This window comes from Phacochoerus africanus, chromosome 1 (genome assembly GCF_016906955.1).
Source record: "Phacochoerus africanus isolate WHEZ1 chromosome 1, ROS_Pafr_v1, whole genome shotgun sequence".
NCBI classification, from domain to species: domain Eukaryota; kingdom Metazoa; phylum Chordata; class Mammalia; order Artiodactyla; family Suidae; genus Phacochoerus; species Phacochoerus africanus.
Window position 1 is genome coordinate 204,722,748 of NC_062544.1, and position 18,516 is coordinate 204,741,263.

At 40.2% G+C, this 18,516-nt stretch overlaps 1 protein-coding gene across 4 annotated transcripts in view; it reads right to left on the minus strand.

The window, feature by feature from the left end:
• Window positions 1–18,503, minus strand: part of TBCCD1 (TBCC domain containing 1) — a 30,223-nt gene extending 11,720 nt beyond the window's left edge. For 2 of the 4 annotated variants that reach the window (XM_047788469.1, XM_047788451.1), the window contains exons 1-7: window positions 18,423–18,502; window positions 15,429–15,807; window positions 10,614–10,769; window positions 6,852–7,218; window positions 4,836–5,022; window positions 4,198–4,695; window positions 208–358 (exon numbers count right to left, since the gene is read on the minus strand). In XM_047788469.1, coding sequence (XP_047644425.1) covers window positions 229–358; window positions 4,198–4,695; window positions 4,836–5,022; window positions 6,852–7,218; window positions 10,614–10,769; window positions 15,429–15,764 — 1,674 coding nt within the window. In that variant the 5' untranslated portion in view covers window positions 15,765–15,807; window positions 18,423–18,502 and the 3' untranslated portion in view covers window positions 208–228. Of the gene's footprint in view, window positions 1–207; window positions 359–4,197; window positions 4,696–4,835; window positions 5,023–6,851; window positions 7,219–10,613; window positions 10,770–15,428; window positions 15,808–17,654; window positions 17,761–18,422 lie in introns of all 4 variants that reach the window. The other 2 variants (XM_047788463.1, XM_047788459.1) reach the window with 2 other exon arrangements.
• Between the last annotated feature and the right edge of the window lie 13 nt (window positions 18,504–18,516).

The following is an 18,516-nucleotide window of genomic DNA, read 5'->3' on the forward strand; positions in this document are numbered from 1 at the left end:
CTCTAGGCTCCACCTGAATATTTTGGTTGGTCTTTTCACTATAAAATGTGGTAAATATGGGTATGTAAAAATCTATATGCACTGGTGGGAGTGGTGGAAAAAAATGAACAATGGTTGGTAACATAATATTCTATGTGTTCTTTTGGTTTGTTTATATGATTTCCCTAAAATAATTTATTTTAAGTGGTCTCCATGATAAATGCCTACCAGCATTTTGATGAGGAAGTTTTATCCTGCTGCTTGTTTGGAGCCCACTGTAGGAGGCACAAGGCTGTCCAGCTGCTGACGATGTCCTGTATTAATCAACCACTCATAGAACTTATTTTCCACAAGTACCTGGAACTGCTTCCTTTGATCCCTAAAATTGCAAAGGAGAGCAAAAACATGTAAGAAAACTAACTCACATTAATTTTGCTGTAAGTGATTATAAAATATTTTAATGGGATAAACATTAAATTATTTCTAGTTATCCATTTGTTCTCTCCAAGTAACTGCTCTGTTCAGTACAATGGATCACCACCACCACTTAAAAAAAAAAAAAAAAGACTGCTCAGGAGTTCCCTGGTGGTACAGTGGGTTAAAGACCCAGTGCTGCCACTGCTGTGGCTTGGGTTGCTGCAATCGCAACCCAAGCCACAGCAGTCTGGTCTGGATTCTGCATGCCACAAACACAGCAAAATAGGAAAAAAAAGATTGGTCAGATACAATTCCTTCTTTGTAAAAACTTATCAGTAGTTACCTATTTTGTTTTTCTGTGTCTATTCACTCAAGATATTTACTAAGGACCACGTGATGCTGGGTAGTGTTCAGAACAATGGGCAATAAATGTGTAAAGAAAAGAGAAAAGGTTTCTGTCTGGGCAGAATATGCGCTGCACGACTCCAGAGGGCACCATTCACATTGTGATCTATGTAGTCTGTGCTCCCTGTGGAATGCACATTCTAGTAGGGAAGATAGGTAATACATAAAATAAATATAGATGAACTTGGAGAAAAATGAATCAGAGTAAGGAAAGTGAGAGTCTTGGGAATGCTAATTTAGAAAAAGGATGGGCAGCAACTTTTTGAGGAGTATGTTGAATGGATTGTGTTAATGTGGACGGAACATGTATATTTCCTAAAAGTTACACATGCTCTGAAGCTGGGCAGGATGGAGGAGACAAATGAGGAATCCAAAGCCTTGGAATTTGGTACCAGTCCTACACCTAACATGCCGTAACCTCTGTAAGCTCCTGATTACACTTTCCTAACAGGGGCTAAAAATTGCTACTCCCTTCTTGTTGCTGAATCACTGGATGCATCCAAAGAATTAAAGTTTGGAAATTTTAAATTAAAAAAAAAAGAAAAAAGAAAAAAGAAAAAGGATGGGCAGACAGAAGCCTAAGACGACACTTGAACAGATATCTGAATGAAGTGATAGATTAAGCAAAATAAATATCTGGAGAAGAACATTCCAGGCAGAGGAAACAAAAAGCGCAAAGGCTCTAAAGTGAGAATATGTAACATGTTCAGGTTAAGCAAGAGCGAGGAAGTTCCCGAGAGTCAGAGCTAGCTTAGCACCATCAGCTAGGCCTGGGCGCAGCTGGGACCTGGCCTGGCCAAGCTGCCCTTCTGCTGGGCACAGACAACGCCACAGCACACTGACCGTAGACAAGGCCACTATGGGATGACGCCAGATCAAGGCAAAAACAAAACCACTCATAATCATATCTCAGGTCCAGACAAAAACCAAAAACATTTTGGGGTCCAAACCACAAAAATGACTGAACACCAGCCCTTCCTGGCTCATGAGTGACTGCTGCTTCTTTACAATGAAAGTTTTAGCCCCTTTATTCTTCTCATCTTTAATATAAAAGTTGTTATGATGCCAAAACACAGAATTACCCTCACTTCCAGATTGCATCCAACCCACAACAAAGCTTTGCTTCCCAGAACCCTCCCCCAAAACACCTAACACAGCCAAAATCCAATTAGCAGTTCTTTCAAACATACTTTTGTGGAGATGAAACTGGTTCTCCCTCCTTGCAATGAGTCATAATATCCAACTTTATTCTGCAGATACATTCCTGGAGGTGTTTGGCTGGAGGGCAATGACTAACAGTAAGAAGACTATAGTATGGAGGGAAGCACTGGGTGAGGAAAAGGATAGCAGAAAATGAGGCAGAGAGGGCCCTGTAGGTACTGTGAGGGTTTTATATGTTATTCTAAGTATGATGGGGGGGCCATCAGAGGGGCCAGAGCAGGGAAATGACATAATTGAATCACTTATTTAAAGGATCGTGTTGGCAATTTGTTTTTTCTCTTTCTTTCTTTTTTTCCTTCCTTTCTTCCTTCCTTCATTCCTTCCTTTCTTTCTTTCTGGCTGTACCCGCAGCAAATGGAAGTTCCCAGGCCAGGGACTGAATCCGAGTGGCATCTGCAACCTATGCCACAGCTGCAGCAACAACAGATCCTTATCCCACTGTGCTGGGCTGGGAATCAAATCCATGCCTGCTGCACCCAGGGGGAACTCCTGCTGTCGAATTAGTCAATAATTCTTCTGTCTTCCCATATTCCCAATGCTTTTCCTTATTTCTGGTGTCATCATGGATCTCACCACTTGAATACGCTGTGATTCAGAGTCCACACTCATTAAACACTTACCACATTCCAGACTCTGCACACCTGTACAAGCTTTTCATATGTGTGAGAAAATCTAGGCATCTAAACACCAGGAGCATTCAAATAGCAGAACTGCTTTAAAAGAATATTCTCCCCATGATCCACTTTATATCATGTCATTATAATGGTTATATTATTTATGACAACACTTCTAGAAAAGACACTAAGAAACCAGGCTGACTAGGTGCAAATCCCCGCTCCTGAGTGACTTTGGGTAAGTTATTTACATGTCTCTGTTCCTCAGTTTCCTCATCTGCGATAGGGAATCGTTAGGAAGAATAAATACATTAAAACATTGAAGGCACTTAGAATGGTACTTGGCACACAGTAAGTGCTCACTGCATATTACCTATTATTATGGTCATCGTTATTCTGCAAAACTGAGAATGATCTGTAGTATCCTAGCGGCTCAATCCATGGGATACAAACCAGGTAGAAGAATGTTTGTTACAGATAGCAGTATTATCACAGTGGGTTCCCAAGTAAAGCCTGAGTTGTGACTGTTGTTGATCTGTATATTTTTAGCAGGTAGCAACTGTTTTAAAGAATCTAGATGTAACTGTGTAACCATATATTATATACCTCCTTCCCTAATCCATAGGCCACAAGAATGCTTCCGGAAAATACCATGGCTAGATCAAGTCTTTTTTTTCAACAATTTCTCTTGGACATAAGTTAATTCTAACAGATCAGGTGTCAGAGATTCTGGGTAAACAATCTCACCCGTAAGAGATGTGTCTCACAAACTTACCACTAAGCAGAATGTCTTACACTCAATATAGCACACACACTATAGCGTCTTACACACAGGTCACTCCTATAAGTTATCTTACTAAACCTTCACAGCAACCTCATCAGGTGGAAAATATACTCATACTTTATATATGATACACCTAAGAGCCAGAGAGGTCAGATGACACATTCAACATCATACCGTAAGTGGCATGCTCAGTACTAATTCCTGAGTCAGAGTACTTTTTGCTACAATACAGACACAGCTACCTATAGAACAAAAATAATCTTAAAATCTAATAAAACCCAGAGGTCTAGTTAAAGTAAGAATTTTTTAAATTCTTTTTTTGGGGGGGCACCTGAGGCATATGGAAGTTCCCAAGCTAGGGGTCAAATCAAAGCTGTAGCTGCCGGCCTACACCACACAGCCACAGCAACACTGGACCTGAGCCACATCTTCAACCTATGCCACAGCTTGCAGCAGGCAACACTGGATCCTTAACCCACTAAGCGGGACTGGGGATTGAAACAACATCCTCATGGATACTAGCTGGATTCTTAAGCCGCTGAGCCACAATGGTAATTCCCTTTTTTTCTTTTTTTCCTGCCAGTTAAACTTAAGCTTCTACTATATGAGCATCCACCTGCTGCCATCGCCCAACCAAACACTGACTGGAATACTGACCTCAGTGAAAGACACACCAGGTCTTTTTTATTACTGATCACAGCTATAAACACATGCAGATTAATTTGCTTTCCCATGTAGTTTTACCTAAGAGAAATAACTACTTCAGAAGATACTCACTTTGTCAAACGAGCCTCTTTCACAGTTTTTTGCCAGATCTGTATCTTCTTTTCTCTTTGGCCCAGTGCTCTCTGATATGCAGCTGGAAGACCCCCAGGTATCTCTGTTGTGTCCCCTTCCATTTCAAAGGGAATAATAAATACATAGAAGTCACACGGTGGCAAGAGTCTGAAGACACTTGTGTTGCTGTTCTCCCGGCACACAATCATGGGGTTATCCCAATAGTTAGGCACTGCCGCAAGGCCGGTCCTGGCCATGTGGTCCTCCAGCATCGGGTAATGAGTATGAAAAGGGGCAAAAGTTACTCTCTGGTTCCCAGAGAGAATAAGTGGGCGCGTAGGCGTCAGAATGTGAAAGATGCAATCTGTCGTAGAAGAGATGGACAGACGATGGCAAACGGCAATGACTTTAACGTTGTCACAGCTGTGGAGGTGAAGGGCAGTCTGTACTGGGCCCAGGACAAAGGTGCTATTCCTGCACTTCTCAACTGTCACAGATCTGAAAAATGAGGTAAACACCCTTTAATAAGAAAACAATTATATTTGACTATAATATTCTTCTCTGACAGCAAATAAAAGGACCAATCCCAGTCCAAAGAAAATGTCACCATGTCAGAACACTATGAAGACAGAGCTTACCGTAGGGGAGAGAGCAGGTATATGAAAGACTCATTGCAACGGTGGATCTTCACATGTGCCCCCACCAGAGTATCTGAGCTCTTGGCCAATGTCTGCTTGTAAACCTGGCTCATCACCACCATGCGGTACATCCTAGGCGCCACATGAGTGTTACAAGCAATCTTAGCTCTTTTGGTCGCGCCTTCGACTATGTAAGAAAAACAGCAACAACTGAGATAGCTTCAAAGAAAAACAATCAACCACATGAGGTCACACATGTCTACATGTCTAAAATTAGATCCATGTGAGGTTTAAAAAAATATTAGATCTGGCTGTTGGGTAAAGAGGTGTTTGCTATACTCTTCTCTGTACCTTTCTATATGTTTGCAATATTTCAAGCTTTTTTCTAATTAAAAAAATGTTAAATCTATAATCCATTCAAGATTAACTATAGATCTAAGACTTTTTTTTTCATATCTACCCTTCAAGTTGAATAATGTGCCTAAGGTCATGTGACATTTTAGTAAGTGGCAGAGCTGGCCCAACTCAAGTATCTTTTCCAACCTGCCTGAATTTTTATCATCCCACCTCTTAAATTCTTTAAATTGCCCTAATAACTCATTCTGAACCCCTCCTAAGTTACTTACCACATCATCCCATGAATTCTATTTGGGTTCATGTCTTTACTCCCTGGGTGATTACTAACTGAGAGCATGTTTTCCTACTGGACATGGTGCCTGGCACAAACTCATACTCAAAAGTATCTGTGTGAGCTGCTCTCCTAACACAGTCCCACCATATGTCACTGCCTTCACAGAATACTTCCCTGCGAACCATCAGGGCACCCTTATAAAGAAAACTGGCCAGATGGAGAGTGGTCACATAGTGTGCTATTCTTTTAAAACAATTCTTATTGTTTCCTCTTATTAGATAAGTAATATATGGCTACTGCAGACAAATTTTAAATACTAGTAGTAAAAGATAAAAATTATTTGTAATCCTTCTATCTACCACATTTCTGGTATAATCCCATAATTGTTAGAGGTCCTTCTTTTCCCTACTAGAGCCTACCCTAACAATGTTTCAAAACTTAATTGCACCTATATTCTTTTATTAACATCAAGAATTAGGTAGTATCTCCTATATATTTATAGGAGCCTTATGTATCTGAGTCTTTGACCTCACGCTAGAGCAATAGTTTGGTTGGCTATAAAATACCTGGATCACAATCTTTTTTGCTCCAGATTCTGCAGATGATGCTCAACTATTTTCTGGTTTTCAGCATTAGAAAAATTTGACACAAAACTTATTATTATTTTTTTTTACATTTACACAGAACCTATTCTTTCCTTATCTTTGAAACTCAGAGATTATAGAAGTATATTCTAAGTTTTTTCCCCATTAATTTTGCCTCAGGAGACACATACCTCTCTTTAAACTTAAATCTGAGTCTCTCTTCTCTTAAAACTTATACCTAGGCCCCAAGAAGTCATGGAGTACCTGGAACCTATCCCTTTAGCCATCACTGGACTATCAGAAGTAGATACTTTTGCAACCAAAGTCAGATTTTCTCTACTATAAATTTAAGTTTCCAGTTTAGAAATGGTTGGGCTGCTTGTGTTTGTATAGCTAAAAAGAACTTTATCTCCACACCAACTCTCTGGCTTGTAACTGTGGAATGGCCAATTTCTGCTAAGGTGCACAGAAAACAGGAAAGCTGCAAGCAAATGAGTATAGGAGAGTGAGAGGGAAAAAGAGTCAGGAAAGAAGAGCAGAGCAAAGAAAGGACTAACTAAAGTTGGAGTTTCTGTCAACTGCAACCAAAACAACTTGGACTACTGAATTAAGACTCTGAGATGGTTCCTGCCTTGAGAGAAAAAGTCAGATACAAAAGAGAAGTTCCCTTTTTTTCTCTTATAGTAGCAATATTTTTTAGGTTTTCCACAGAAGATGTGTAATCATTAATATACCAGAAAACACTAGATTCCTTATTAACCTGTCATTCAATTTAATAGAGACTAAAATATTAATAAATACCTTGGTGAGCCCAAGCCAATTTCTTCCCTGACTTGAGGCAAGCCGATGTACCAAATGGATTCCCAGTCAAACAGGCTCTCAACCAGGCTTCCAGCTTGTAGAAAGAAAAGGCCTTAGACATCTTTGAGAAGCCAGTTTCTGCATGCAGTGGTTGCCACAGTGCAAGTTCATAAAGTGGATAGATCTTCCTGGCTCCACTCACAGTACCTTCAATAAGAAAGCTGAGAGCCACAACAGCTTCTCGCGAGACTAGACTACTGTGAGTTGAATGAAATGATGCAGTGAGTTGTTCTGGATCTAAAAGCAGCTCAAGGAAATCTGACAGATGATCACAGACAAAAGCTTGGTGACTGTAATCATTCCAGTTCTAAAAAATATCAAAAGAACAAAGAGATTCCACAAGATCTGAAAAGTTTATATTTTAAATATTTTGTATTTATACTTTGCTTCATCCCCTGAAAGCATGTAAGATGGCTATATAAACTTTTAAAGATTTTCTGTGTGTGTGATAGCTATAAACGGACTCTCTTTGCCTTAGCTAACTCAAAAGTAATACTAATAGCTAACCCATAGTGTGTGCTAAGCACTGTTATATAAAATTCAACATATTTAATCCTAGCAACAGTCTTATGATAGATGCCACTACCATGTTCATTTTATAGAAGATGAAGTGAAGATACAGAAAGGTTAAGAAACTTGCCCAAGGTCACACAGTTAGTAAATATTCTAATAGTTTTGGATCAAGCATAAAAATAATCACCTTCATATCATGAAGCACTGGGTTTATTTACTTTCTTCCTTTTTTTTTTGTCTTTTTGTGTTTTTCTGGGACCACACGTGCAGCATATGGAGGTTCCCAGGCTAGGGGTCTAATCGGAGCTGTAGCTGCCGGCCTACGCCACAGCCACAGCAACACGGGATCCGAGCCACATCCATGACCTACACCACACAGGTCACAGCAATGCCAGATCCTTACTTAACCCACTGAGCAAGGCCAGGAATCAAACCCGCAACCTCATGGTTCCTAGTTGGATATGTTAACCACTGCGCCATCATAGGAACTCCTTTAATTACTTTTTTAAATTATAGAAGGAATTTCAAATTCCATTGGATGAAGTAAGTCAACTAATCTAACAGTAGCCAGATTTAAAAGAAGTTGTAACTTTGGGAATAAGCTTTGAGTTGGCAGACGTTCTAATAACTTGGCTCATTCACTTGACAGATACCTTTTGTGATATGAGCAGTGTTAAGTGATGAATTATGCAAATTGAGTAAGACATAGTTGTCCTCAAGGAATTCAGGATCTATGTACTAAAATGACAAGATAAACAAATAACTGTAATCCAGTGAGATCCCTACCGAAGAGATCTTTAAGTTCTATCAGCATGAGAGGAACAAAGAACTCCATCTGGGGCTCATAAATCTTAGCGGAGTGCAGTTTGAACAGATTCTTTTTTTTTTTTTTTGTCTTTTTGCCATTTCTTGGGCCGCTCCCGCTGCATATGGAGGTTCCCAGGCTAGGGGTCGAATTGGAGCTGTAGCCACCGGCCTATGCCAGAGCCACAGCAACGCGGGATCCAAGCTATGTCTGCGACCTACACCACAGCTCACGGCAACGCCAGATCGTTAACCCACTGAGAAAGGGCAGGGACTGAACCCGCAACCTCATGGTTCCTAGTCGGATTCGTTAACCACTGCACCATGACGGGAACTCCCTGAACAGATTCTTGATTGATGTTGGCAGTTATGAAAACAGATCAGATAAAGAAAGCATTCCAGGCCTAGCCAACAGCATCCAAAGGCCCATAGGAGTGAAATGACTTGCTGTGTTCAGAGACATGGAAGTTCTAAGTAGGGTGTAGGAAGTATGCTAGAAGTGGCAGTTGAATTTAAAATGGTAGGCGGGGAGTTCCTGTTGAGCTCAGTGGAAATGGATCTGACTAGTACCTATGAGTATCTATCTTGATCTCTGGCCTCGCTCAGTGGGTTAAGGATCTGGAGTTGCCATGAGCTGTAGTGTAGGTTGCAGACGTGGCTTGGATCTGGCGTGGCTGTGGCTGTGGTATAGGCCAGAGGCTACAGATCCGATTGGACCCCTAGCCTGGGAACCTCTATATGCCGTGGGTACAGCCCTAAAAAGACAAAAAGAATAAAATAAAATAAAATATAAAATATAATAAAAAAAATAAAATGGTAGGCAGCGACCATTCATGAAAGGCCTTGGGTGAAATACTAAAACATTTGGACTTTGTTTTGAGCACCAGAGACTTTCAGACTATTTTGTAAACAGCTATACCACTTTTTATTTTTAATAAACTCTCATTTGGATGGCAAAGAACATATTAAAGTAGAGCTGCCACGGCCTCACCTGCTCTTCCTCCCTCTTGCTACATTTCCCCCTCCCATGGTGAGTACAAGATGAAAACAACGATGACAATGAGAATTCACTGACAGTGTTTTGACAGGAGATGGATAGAATCGGTCTTTATTTTAGAAAGTCCAGTGTAGTAGGTGGACTACAGATAAAAAGCAGGGTGACCAAGTAGGGCCTAATTAGAGAAATCAAAGCAAAACACCATGACCTTAGGGCCTATATAAGAGCAAAAAAGGTGATAAATTATTAAAGAGTTATTTTGGAGGCAGAACCAGCAAGACTTGACAACTAACTAGGTATGGGTGGTGATAGAGAGAGCCTGGGTAGCTGGTGGTAATTGTCACTAGCAGACAATACAGGTTAATTCAAATAAAAGGAAATTTTACTGTAGGAACACAGTCCTCTCCTGGACTGAAGTACAAGGCGGCCTCATCAGAACTGGACCTGGAGGCCACCTTGAACCTGGTTCTCTCTCAGGTCTTTCTGCATGTCTGCTCCATTCTCTTCTTTTTCTCTGATTACCTCTGAGTTGCTAATCTCATAATTCCAGGTCACTGATGGATGTGGTAGCTATTCTGGTCCCAATGCCACATGAGCTACCAGCCCAAACACCCATCACAACTGGTCTTTTCTTCAGTCTCTGGGGGTATGGATTGAGCCAGATCATCATTTCAAATCCAACAAATTTCAAATACATACTAGGAATGGGTGACTCTAGTCAAGTGTCCATCCCCGGTCCAATCAGATGCTGAGAGAAGTCATGCTATAGCACAAACTAAAGTCACTATATACAGGTATTTACTATGCAACAAGTCTCATGCTAATACATTACTGAATTCTCACAGCTATTCAGAAATTGGCATTATCATCCCTGTTTATTATAGAGTCAAGAAGCCCAGCAAGAGAAGTGAACTGACTTGCCCCAACTCATGAAATCAAATGCATTAATATTTGCAAAAATGGGAATGCTAACAGAAGTATAGTGAATAATTTGCCCAGGTATTATCTAAGTGATTTTTGTGTTATTGAAGGAAGTAAAGTAGCTTCTCTATTTTGATTAAGATTGCACATATTTGGGGTTTTGTTGTTGTTGTTCTTGTTTGTTTGGGGGCCATGCCTATAGCATGTGGAAGTTCTCAGACCTGGGATCAAACCCATGCCACAGCAATGACAATGCCAGATCCTTAAACTGCTGAGCCATCAGGGATTTCCAAGATTGCACATAATTTGTTTTATAATTAGGGAAAAAAGTGAAAAGCAAAACAAAACAAAACATGCCAGCAAATCTCTGGCTTATATAAATAATTTAAAGTAACTTTTAATGAAGGCAAACCTTCTCCCTCACAAATTGTCCCTTTTAAAGAAAGAGACCATAATTTAAACAGTACCTTATTATGACAACTGGATTTTTCAGTCAGGTCAGGAGACTGAGATCTGTGTCTGGGACTAGGCCACTCTTCTCCAATCAAAGATGTCCTCAGGGAGACTTTGTTTAACTGCTGTATATATAAGAAGAGCAGAAACTGCAGGGTGTCCACTGAAAGCTGTCCAAGAAGAAAATAAATGATGAACACATGTCCTAAAACCACATCAACCACTAGCCTACAACTAAGCAGATATAGTAAATACCCAACAGTGTGCTGATCCTAAGAAGACATTTGATATGCATGTCTCTGATACCTAGATGTAGGAGTTTCTAAAACTAATTAAACTGGTAAAATTTCTCAGCTTCTCAGAAAGCTATGTAGCATGTATGACCATAGACATTCTCTCTCAAACAGATGAAGTGGAAAGGATGAAGCACGTATTTTTTTAAAGTATATTATTTCACAAGTTTAAAATTACAGTTAAAAAAAAAATCACAGTGGAGTTCTCACTGTGGCGCAAGGGGATCGGCAGCCTCTTGGGAATGCTGGGATGTTGGTTTGATCCCTGGACTGGCACAGTGGGTTATGGATCCAGCACAGCTGCATCTGTGGCTTAGGTCACACTGTGGCTCGGATTTAATCCCTGGCCTGGCACAGTGGGTTATGGATCCAGCACAGCTACATCTGTGGCTTAGGTCACAACTGTGGCTCGAATCTAATCCCTGGCCTGGGGAACTCCATATGCTATGGGACAGTCAAAAAACAAAAAATATTAATAATAATTAGTAATTGAACAAACAGGTGAAAAAAAGGAAAAAGAAAATTTAAACAAGACATAGAGGTTAGTTTAACCTAATCACAAACTTAACAAGAAAGTTTAGAATATCAGTGCAACACTTGAAATTATATGTAATTTTTGGGTGTATATACATTTTGTGGGAGAGCAGACCTAACCTCAGGTTTTTATCAAATTCTTAAAAGGGTATTTGACTTAAAAAAAATACTACTTACCTGAGAAATGTTTATAAGTCAATTCTTATTGGAAAAAGTGTGTGGTCTGAAGCTCAGTATTTGAAGCCCACAACTATCCTCACATACTTCTTCCCATACACACATAAGAGAGGCAAAAAAAGCGAAGCAATACATCTCGGACTACAGCTATACTCGTCCTGATTCCCAACCAGCCTAAAAATTGCTATGCCTAAGGAACTTAAAAATGCCAATTCTCAGGATCACCTAAACCTGCCTAGTCAATCAACTGTCAACATGGAACCTCACGAATCTGTATATTTTTTAAATTGTTACTTTCCTAATTAAACTTTTTGAGGTAACTGTAGATTCACGCAGAGCTGTAAGAACAGAGAGATCCCATGTACTCCTTTTTTTTTCTTTTTCTTTTCTTTTTAGGGCCACACCTGCAGCATATGGAGGTTCCCAGGCCAGGGGTCAAATCAGAGCTATAGCTGCCAGCCTACATTGTGGCTTGCATCAACACTGGATCCTTAACCCAACGAGCAAGGCCAGGGATGGAACCCAAATCCTCATGGACACTACGTATAGTTCTTTACTCCGTGAGCCACATGGGAACTCCCCCATGTACTCTACCCAGCTTCCATCTTGCAAAGCTATCACACAATAGCCCAGCCAGGGTACTGACATGGATTGCAGTCAGGGTACAGAACACTCCCATCTGCACAAGGATCCTTCCTGCTGCCCTTTTATAGCCACATCCACCCCTCATCCCTTCTTTGGCCCCTGACAACTACTTATCTGTTCTCTATATCCATAATTTTGTCATTTCAAGAATGTTACTAAATGGAATCATATAGTATGTCACCTCTTGGGACTGTCTTGTTTTACTCAACAGAATTCCCTGAATTTATACCTACTTCCACTTAACAGTTATTACTATTCCTTCATATGCTTGCCTTCTCATAAGACTTAAGATCCTTTTCTTTTTCATTTTCATCGTCCTAGTAACTAGCACAGAAACCAGTATATAGTAAGCACTCAAAAAAACATTAGAGCTTCTTGAAGATTTTATTCCTCTCTGTAGCCATACCACCAATTACAGCACCTAGCACATAGCAGGTGCTCAGTAAATGTTTAATTAATGAATAACTATAATGCCCCTTTCCATGGTTGCTTGCCAAGCCTTTTTTTCAATTTCTAAAACCTTGTTTAGATACTACCCCACGTGGCAGAGACTGGCTAAATGCTAATTAAATACGTTTCCTTCCTAAGCATTTCCCAGCCTCCCTCGAAGTTGGATATGGTATAAGTGGGTTACAGTCAATGGAATGTGGGTGGATTCACACTACTTTCAAGCTTCCCAAAATTTCTCCCAAAGAAATGGAAGTAAAGGCCTCAGGCATGGCTGGGGCAAACCGTATTAGTTTTTCAATTGTTCACCTCCTCATCTTCCAAGAGGCTTACATGGCCTGACCCACAGCCATGGAATTTCCCTACCATTTGTGAGATAGTTTACCTCCCATCTTATTAATTTCAAGCATGGACATATGACAAAACTTTAGACAATGGAACAAAAGTAGTTGTAGCTTATGTCAAATCTGAGCAAAGTTTTAAGAGACATCAAGACTTCTGCTCTGTTGCTCTTCCCTTCTGTCACAAGAACAGGCATGACCTCACAAAAGCTGTTTCTTCAGCCAGAGTCCCCAAATGAGCAGGCACATAGAGCCAAGCCATTTCCCGGAAGAGAGCCATAGCTCAGTAATTGTAAAATACTAATTACTGTTAGTGTTAGTAAATACTAACACTAATAGTAAATACTAAATACTAATACTAATACTAAATACTAAAATACTAATTATTGCAGCCTAATTGTAAAATACGCAAGAAGTAACCCTTAGCTACAGGAAGCCACTGGAATTTAATTTTTGTTTTTGACTTCAGCAAAGCCGACTAATACAATAGTGGCTCCAAAAGACAAGATGCCTATGTCCCTGAGTCACTGCTTAGCGGACAGCAGCCTAGAGACTCATCCAGCCAGATGCACTATGTTGGACTGCCGCATGAATAAGAAATAAACTATTATTGCACCAAGCCACCAAAATGCTGGGATCACTTGCTATTGTAATTGACCTACCCTGGCTAATATATTTTCTCTGTGAAGCCTTTCCTCATATTACCAGAATTAATCATTCTCTTCTCTAATTCTATTTATGTACTTCATGCATATTTTTATCGTACATTCCACATTATTAAATAGCACTTTTTAAAACTGAAACATAGTTGATTTACAATATTGTGTTAAGTTTCAGGTGTACAGCAAAGTGATTTGGTTATACATATGTAGTATATCTATAGTCTATTATAATTTATTATATAAGATATTGAATATCTTGGAACTCCCTGTGCTATATAGTAGATCCTTATTGTTTATTTTATATACAGTATGTTAATCCCATACTCCCAATTCCTCCCCACCCCCAACCCTAATCTTCCTTTTTGGTAACTGTAAGTTTGTTTTCTATGTTTTTGAGTCTGTTTCTGTTTTGCAAATTAGTTCATTTGTACTATTCTTTAGATTCCACATATGAATGATATCATGTAATTATGTGTCTTTGTCTGACTTACTTTCTTTAGCATGATAATCTCTGGGGCCATCCATGTTGCTGCAGATGGTATTATTTCATTCTTTTTTATAGTTGAGTAATATGTGTGTGTGTGCGCATGTGTGAGCACCACATCTTCTTTATATCCATTCATCTGTTGATGGACACTTAGGTTGTTTCTATGTCTTGGCTCTTGTAAACAGTGCTTCTATGAACATTGGGGTGCATGTATCTTTTTGAGTTAGAGTCTTCTCCAGATACGTGTCCAGGAGTGGAACTCCTGGATCACATGGGAGCTTTATTTTTAGTTTTATTACGAAATCTCCATACTACTTTCTATAACAGCTACACCAATTTACATTCCCACTAACAGTGTAGGAGGGTATCCTTTTATCTGTGCCCTCTCTAGCACTTATTATCTGTAGACTTTTTGGTGACATTATTTGTAGACTTTTTGGTGACGTGAGGTAGTAACTCACTGTGGTTTCCATTTGCATTTCTTTGAACAATGCTTAAGCATCTTTTCATGTGTCTGTTGGTCATCTGTATGTATTCTTTGGAGAAATGTCTATTAAATAGCACTTTTTTACAGACCAGCTTCCCCTACTAGTCTGTGTGCTAGTGAAGTCAGAGCTGGTGTTCTAATAGTCTTTGAATCCCAGCACACAGCAGATGCTCACTTAAAAACAGTCAGGTGCTCTAACTGTAAAATGTCAGTGGCTCATAAGCATTCAAGTACCGCAAAATAGTTTTAAGGTCCATGAAAATATTTCCCTCTTCCAATTACAGGGCTCCTCTAATAGTACTACTTTGAAAATAGATAAATAAAGATTGCTGGTAAGGATAAATTCACTAAATACTGCCAAACTGAAACCGCTAAAACATAAATGGTGCTTTGGGATCATGTGGTCATTAACCTAAAACTATACCCTATACAGCTGGTATAAAAATTTAAAAGAGGAGTTCCCATTGTGGCTCAGCGGAAACGAATCCAACTAGTATCCCTGAGGATGTGGGTTCCAACCCTGGCCTTGCTCAGTGGGTTAAGGATCTGGTGTTGCCGTAAGTTTGGTGTAGGTTGCAGACATGGCTCAGATCCTGAGTTGCTGTGGCATAGGCCAGCAGCTATAGCCTGGGAACCTAGCCAAGGGTGAGGCCCTAAAAAGCAAAAAAAAAAAAAAAAAAAAAAGAAGAAAGCAAAAAAAATTTAAAAGAGTCTATTTCCCAAAGTAATCAAACACATATACATATACATCCATACCTGATTTCTTTGCTTTTCAACTTCATCCTCAGACATGCAGTTGGACAGAATCTCAGACCATTCCAGGCGCTCCTCTGGTGTCTTCACTGTAAGACTATCAAATATTTCAAAGTAAAGCCACGCCAGATCCTTAGCCAGCTGCAGCTTCCCACATGCAATGTGCCTCCATGTAGACCAGGACAGGCGTGGGTAGCCTCCCTCAGTGGCCCGGGTTCGCACATAGCTGGATATCTTCCTGAGATAGTGAAGACTGAACTTGGACGGAGGGGGGACCTGCAACGCACCCACTATAAAGGGTTCTGCTTTTACCCAGAGGAGAACTCCGGACTGATCCATATTATCTCTGAGGACATCTGTGTGAAAAGGCTTCTTTGCATACCTATGAAACAAAGTTTCACACAAACCAATTCATTTACACATCTTGTAAGGTGACCCCACCCTTAACCATTTTTAAATGTACAGTGTCACTTTTAAAAGTGGATTTAGTTCAGCAAACAGAGGCAGAATAGATTTATAATCTATTTGAGCAAGAAAAATGTTGTGATAACACAGAATTGTCTCACTTGAATTGTTTGAAGCAGTTGTTTTAGGGAGCATGTGTAAATGCATGAGGTAAGAGATAGATCCCAACTCAGGACAAAGAAAAGAAGAAATGGGAAACAAGAACCATCCCATCACCAGAAATCTTGCTTAAACACTAGTCAAAATAAGAGGAGTTCCCTGGTGGTTCACTGGGTTAAGGATCCAGCGTTGTCAATGCTGTGATGTGGGTTTGATCTGCAGCCCCAGAACTTCTGCATGCTGCAGGCATGGCCCAAAAAAAGAGAATAAAATTTCAAAGTCCAATAATTTACATATAGAGGCTGATTGATTATAAAGATTTGAACATGTTAGCTAACAATTTGAGCCCAATATGAAGCACTAGCACCAGGTGGCAGACCAGAATGCTCACATAAACACAGGCTATAAAAAAAGATCAAGAGAAGTTAAAGCATCTTTATAATGGTGAACCTCCTGTGGCTCTGGCATAGTCTATTATCCTTAATTCAGGCACAATATTTTTCTTTAATTTTTGTTTTTACAGCCGCACCTTTGGCATATGGATGTTCTCTAGCTAGGGGTCATTTGGAGCTGCAGCTGCAGGCCTATGCCACAGCCACAGCAGCATCAAATCCATAACCCACTGAGTGAGGCCAGGGATCAAACCCAAATCCTCATGGACACTCTTTCGGGTCCGCTAAACCACAACAGGAAACCCAGGTACAATATTTTTAGATTTTGTTTTTGTTCATTGTTTGTTCTAACAACAACATATAATTTTCATGGAATATTTATAAACTACCTAAAAAGAAGGGAAGGAAATCATCCACAGTCCCAACACCAAGGGAAACTAGCTAATATTTTTACTGTACTTCCTATCCACGTTTTTTTTCTACAGACTGGATGTTAGTTTTTGAATTTTCACAGTTGTGATGATATCATATATTCTGTATTATTTTGTAATACAATTCTATATAATTTTAAAAGCTTAATAGCACTCTAAATAAATGTATTCCAGTTTATTCAATTGATCTATTTTCAGACACTTTGTAGATTTAAAATTTTTCACAAAAACGATAGGCAAAATATTGACCATTGTTGATGCTGAATAATGAACACATGAGGGTATATGAACCTACTACTACCTATACTTTTGTGTATGCTAAAATTTTCTACTCTAAAAAGTTAAATGTTTTCACTATTATAAATGATGCTATAATTACCACTTTCTGTATATTTTTTGCATTATGATTACTTTCCGGAAAAAAATTTCAGATGTGCATTTATGAAAAGAAGTTACTGACACTTCTGAAGCTCGTGACATATATTTCCATTACTTTCCAAAATGCTATCATATTGTTCCATCATTTGATCAAGGTACCATCTTTAAAACACACACCTCAGTATTAAGATCATTAAAAAAAAAAAAAACCTTTATATGACTGGATGAAAAATGTTTTATTCCTATCATTACGTCTTACATTTACTCTAAAAATTGTGTTTCTTTTGGGAACTACCTGTTCAAAAAATAAATGACATCAATTGAGTGCTTGCTATATGCTGGGTAGCATTCTAAATGTTTTATGTTCTTCACCTCCTTTCATCCTCATAACCACCTACAGATAAATATGATTTTCCCTATTTTCAGAAGAGAAAACCGAGGCTTAGAAAAGTCAAGGAACTTACCCAAAGTCACATACTTTAATTGGCAGAGACCTGGATTAGAATTCAAGTTTGACTTGAGAACTGTTACTTACACAAATGTGCTTTAGGAACTCAGTTGTGGGAGAATCTAGAAAACGGGAGTGAATACAGAAGAGAATTACCAGAATGAGTGGCCTTAAATAGAAGGCCAGGTAAGGGCCAGGTGAAGGAACCATGAACCCAAAAGATGGGAGTGACAGGATAGATGGTAGCTGTCTTTGAACTTGGGAATGGCTTAGCGTCGCTCTTAATAATACCAGACAATGAAAGTTCTGTGAGGAAGATCTTAGTTCACTCCAAAATGAAAATAGGCTGCTCTGTGAAGTACTGACCTCCGCCCCTGAAGAGGGCAATCAAAGGACAGGTCCTGGAGAAGAACTCTCTATTCTAACCACCAAATTCGAGTGGGCTAAATTCGTAAACATTAAACTGGTGTTCTTTCCCTCTTCAAAAGCTCCCCTGGGATGCGCTGGGATCCAGGTTTCTCAGGCGGGGAGATCGGCGTGAGGCCCGAGCCTCCCTCCCCTGGCTTGGCCACCACTTTGGCCGCTGTCCAGGGTAGGACGCGGTCCTGGACAGGACGCCGGGTGGGCCGCCCGGGTGATCGGATTTTGAGAACTGAGAAGCCCCAGCCAACTGGGTCTGTAGCGGACCCAAGACCCGGAGAACGCGAAGGCAGCCTCCCCGGCCCAAGCCTGAAACGGGACCGGCCCTCCCCGCCCTCCGTTGCGTCTAACTGCGCGCGGTTACCTGCGAGGGCAGGGGCCCCTCCGCCGAACCTCTCCGTAAGCGGCCGCGCCTCGAACGCCAGACCCGCCCAGTGCCGGCTGCTCACCCACTGCGC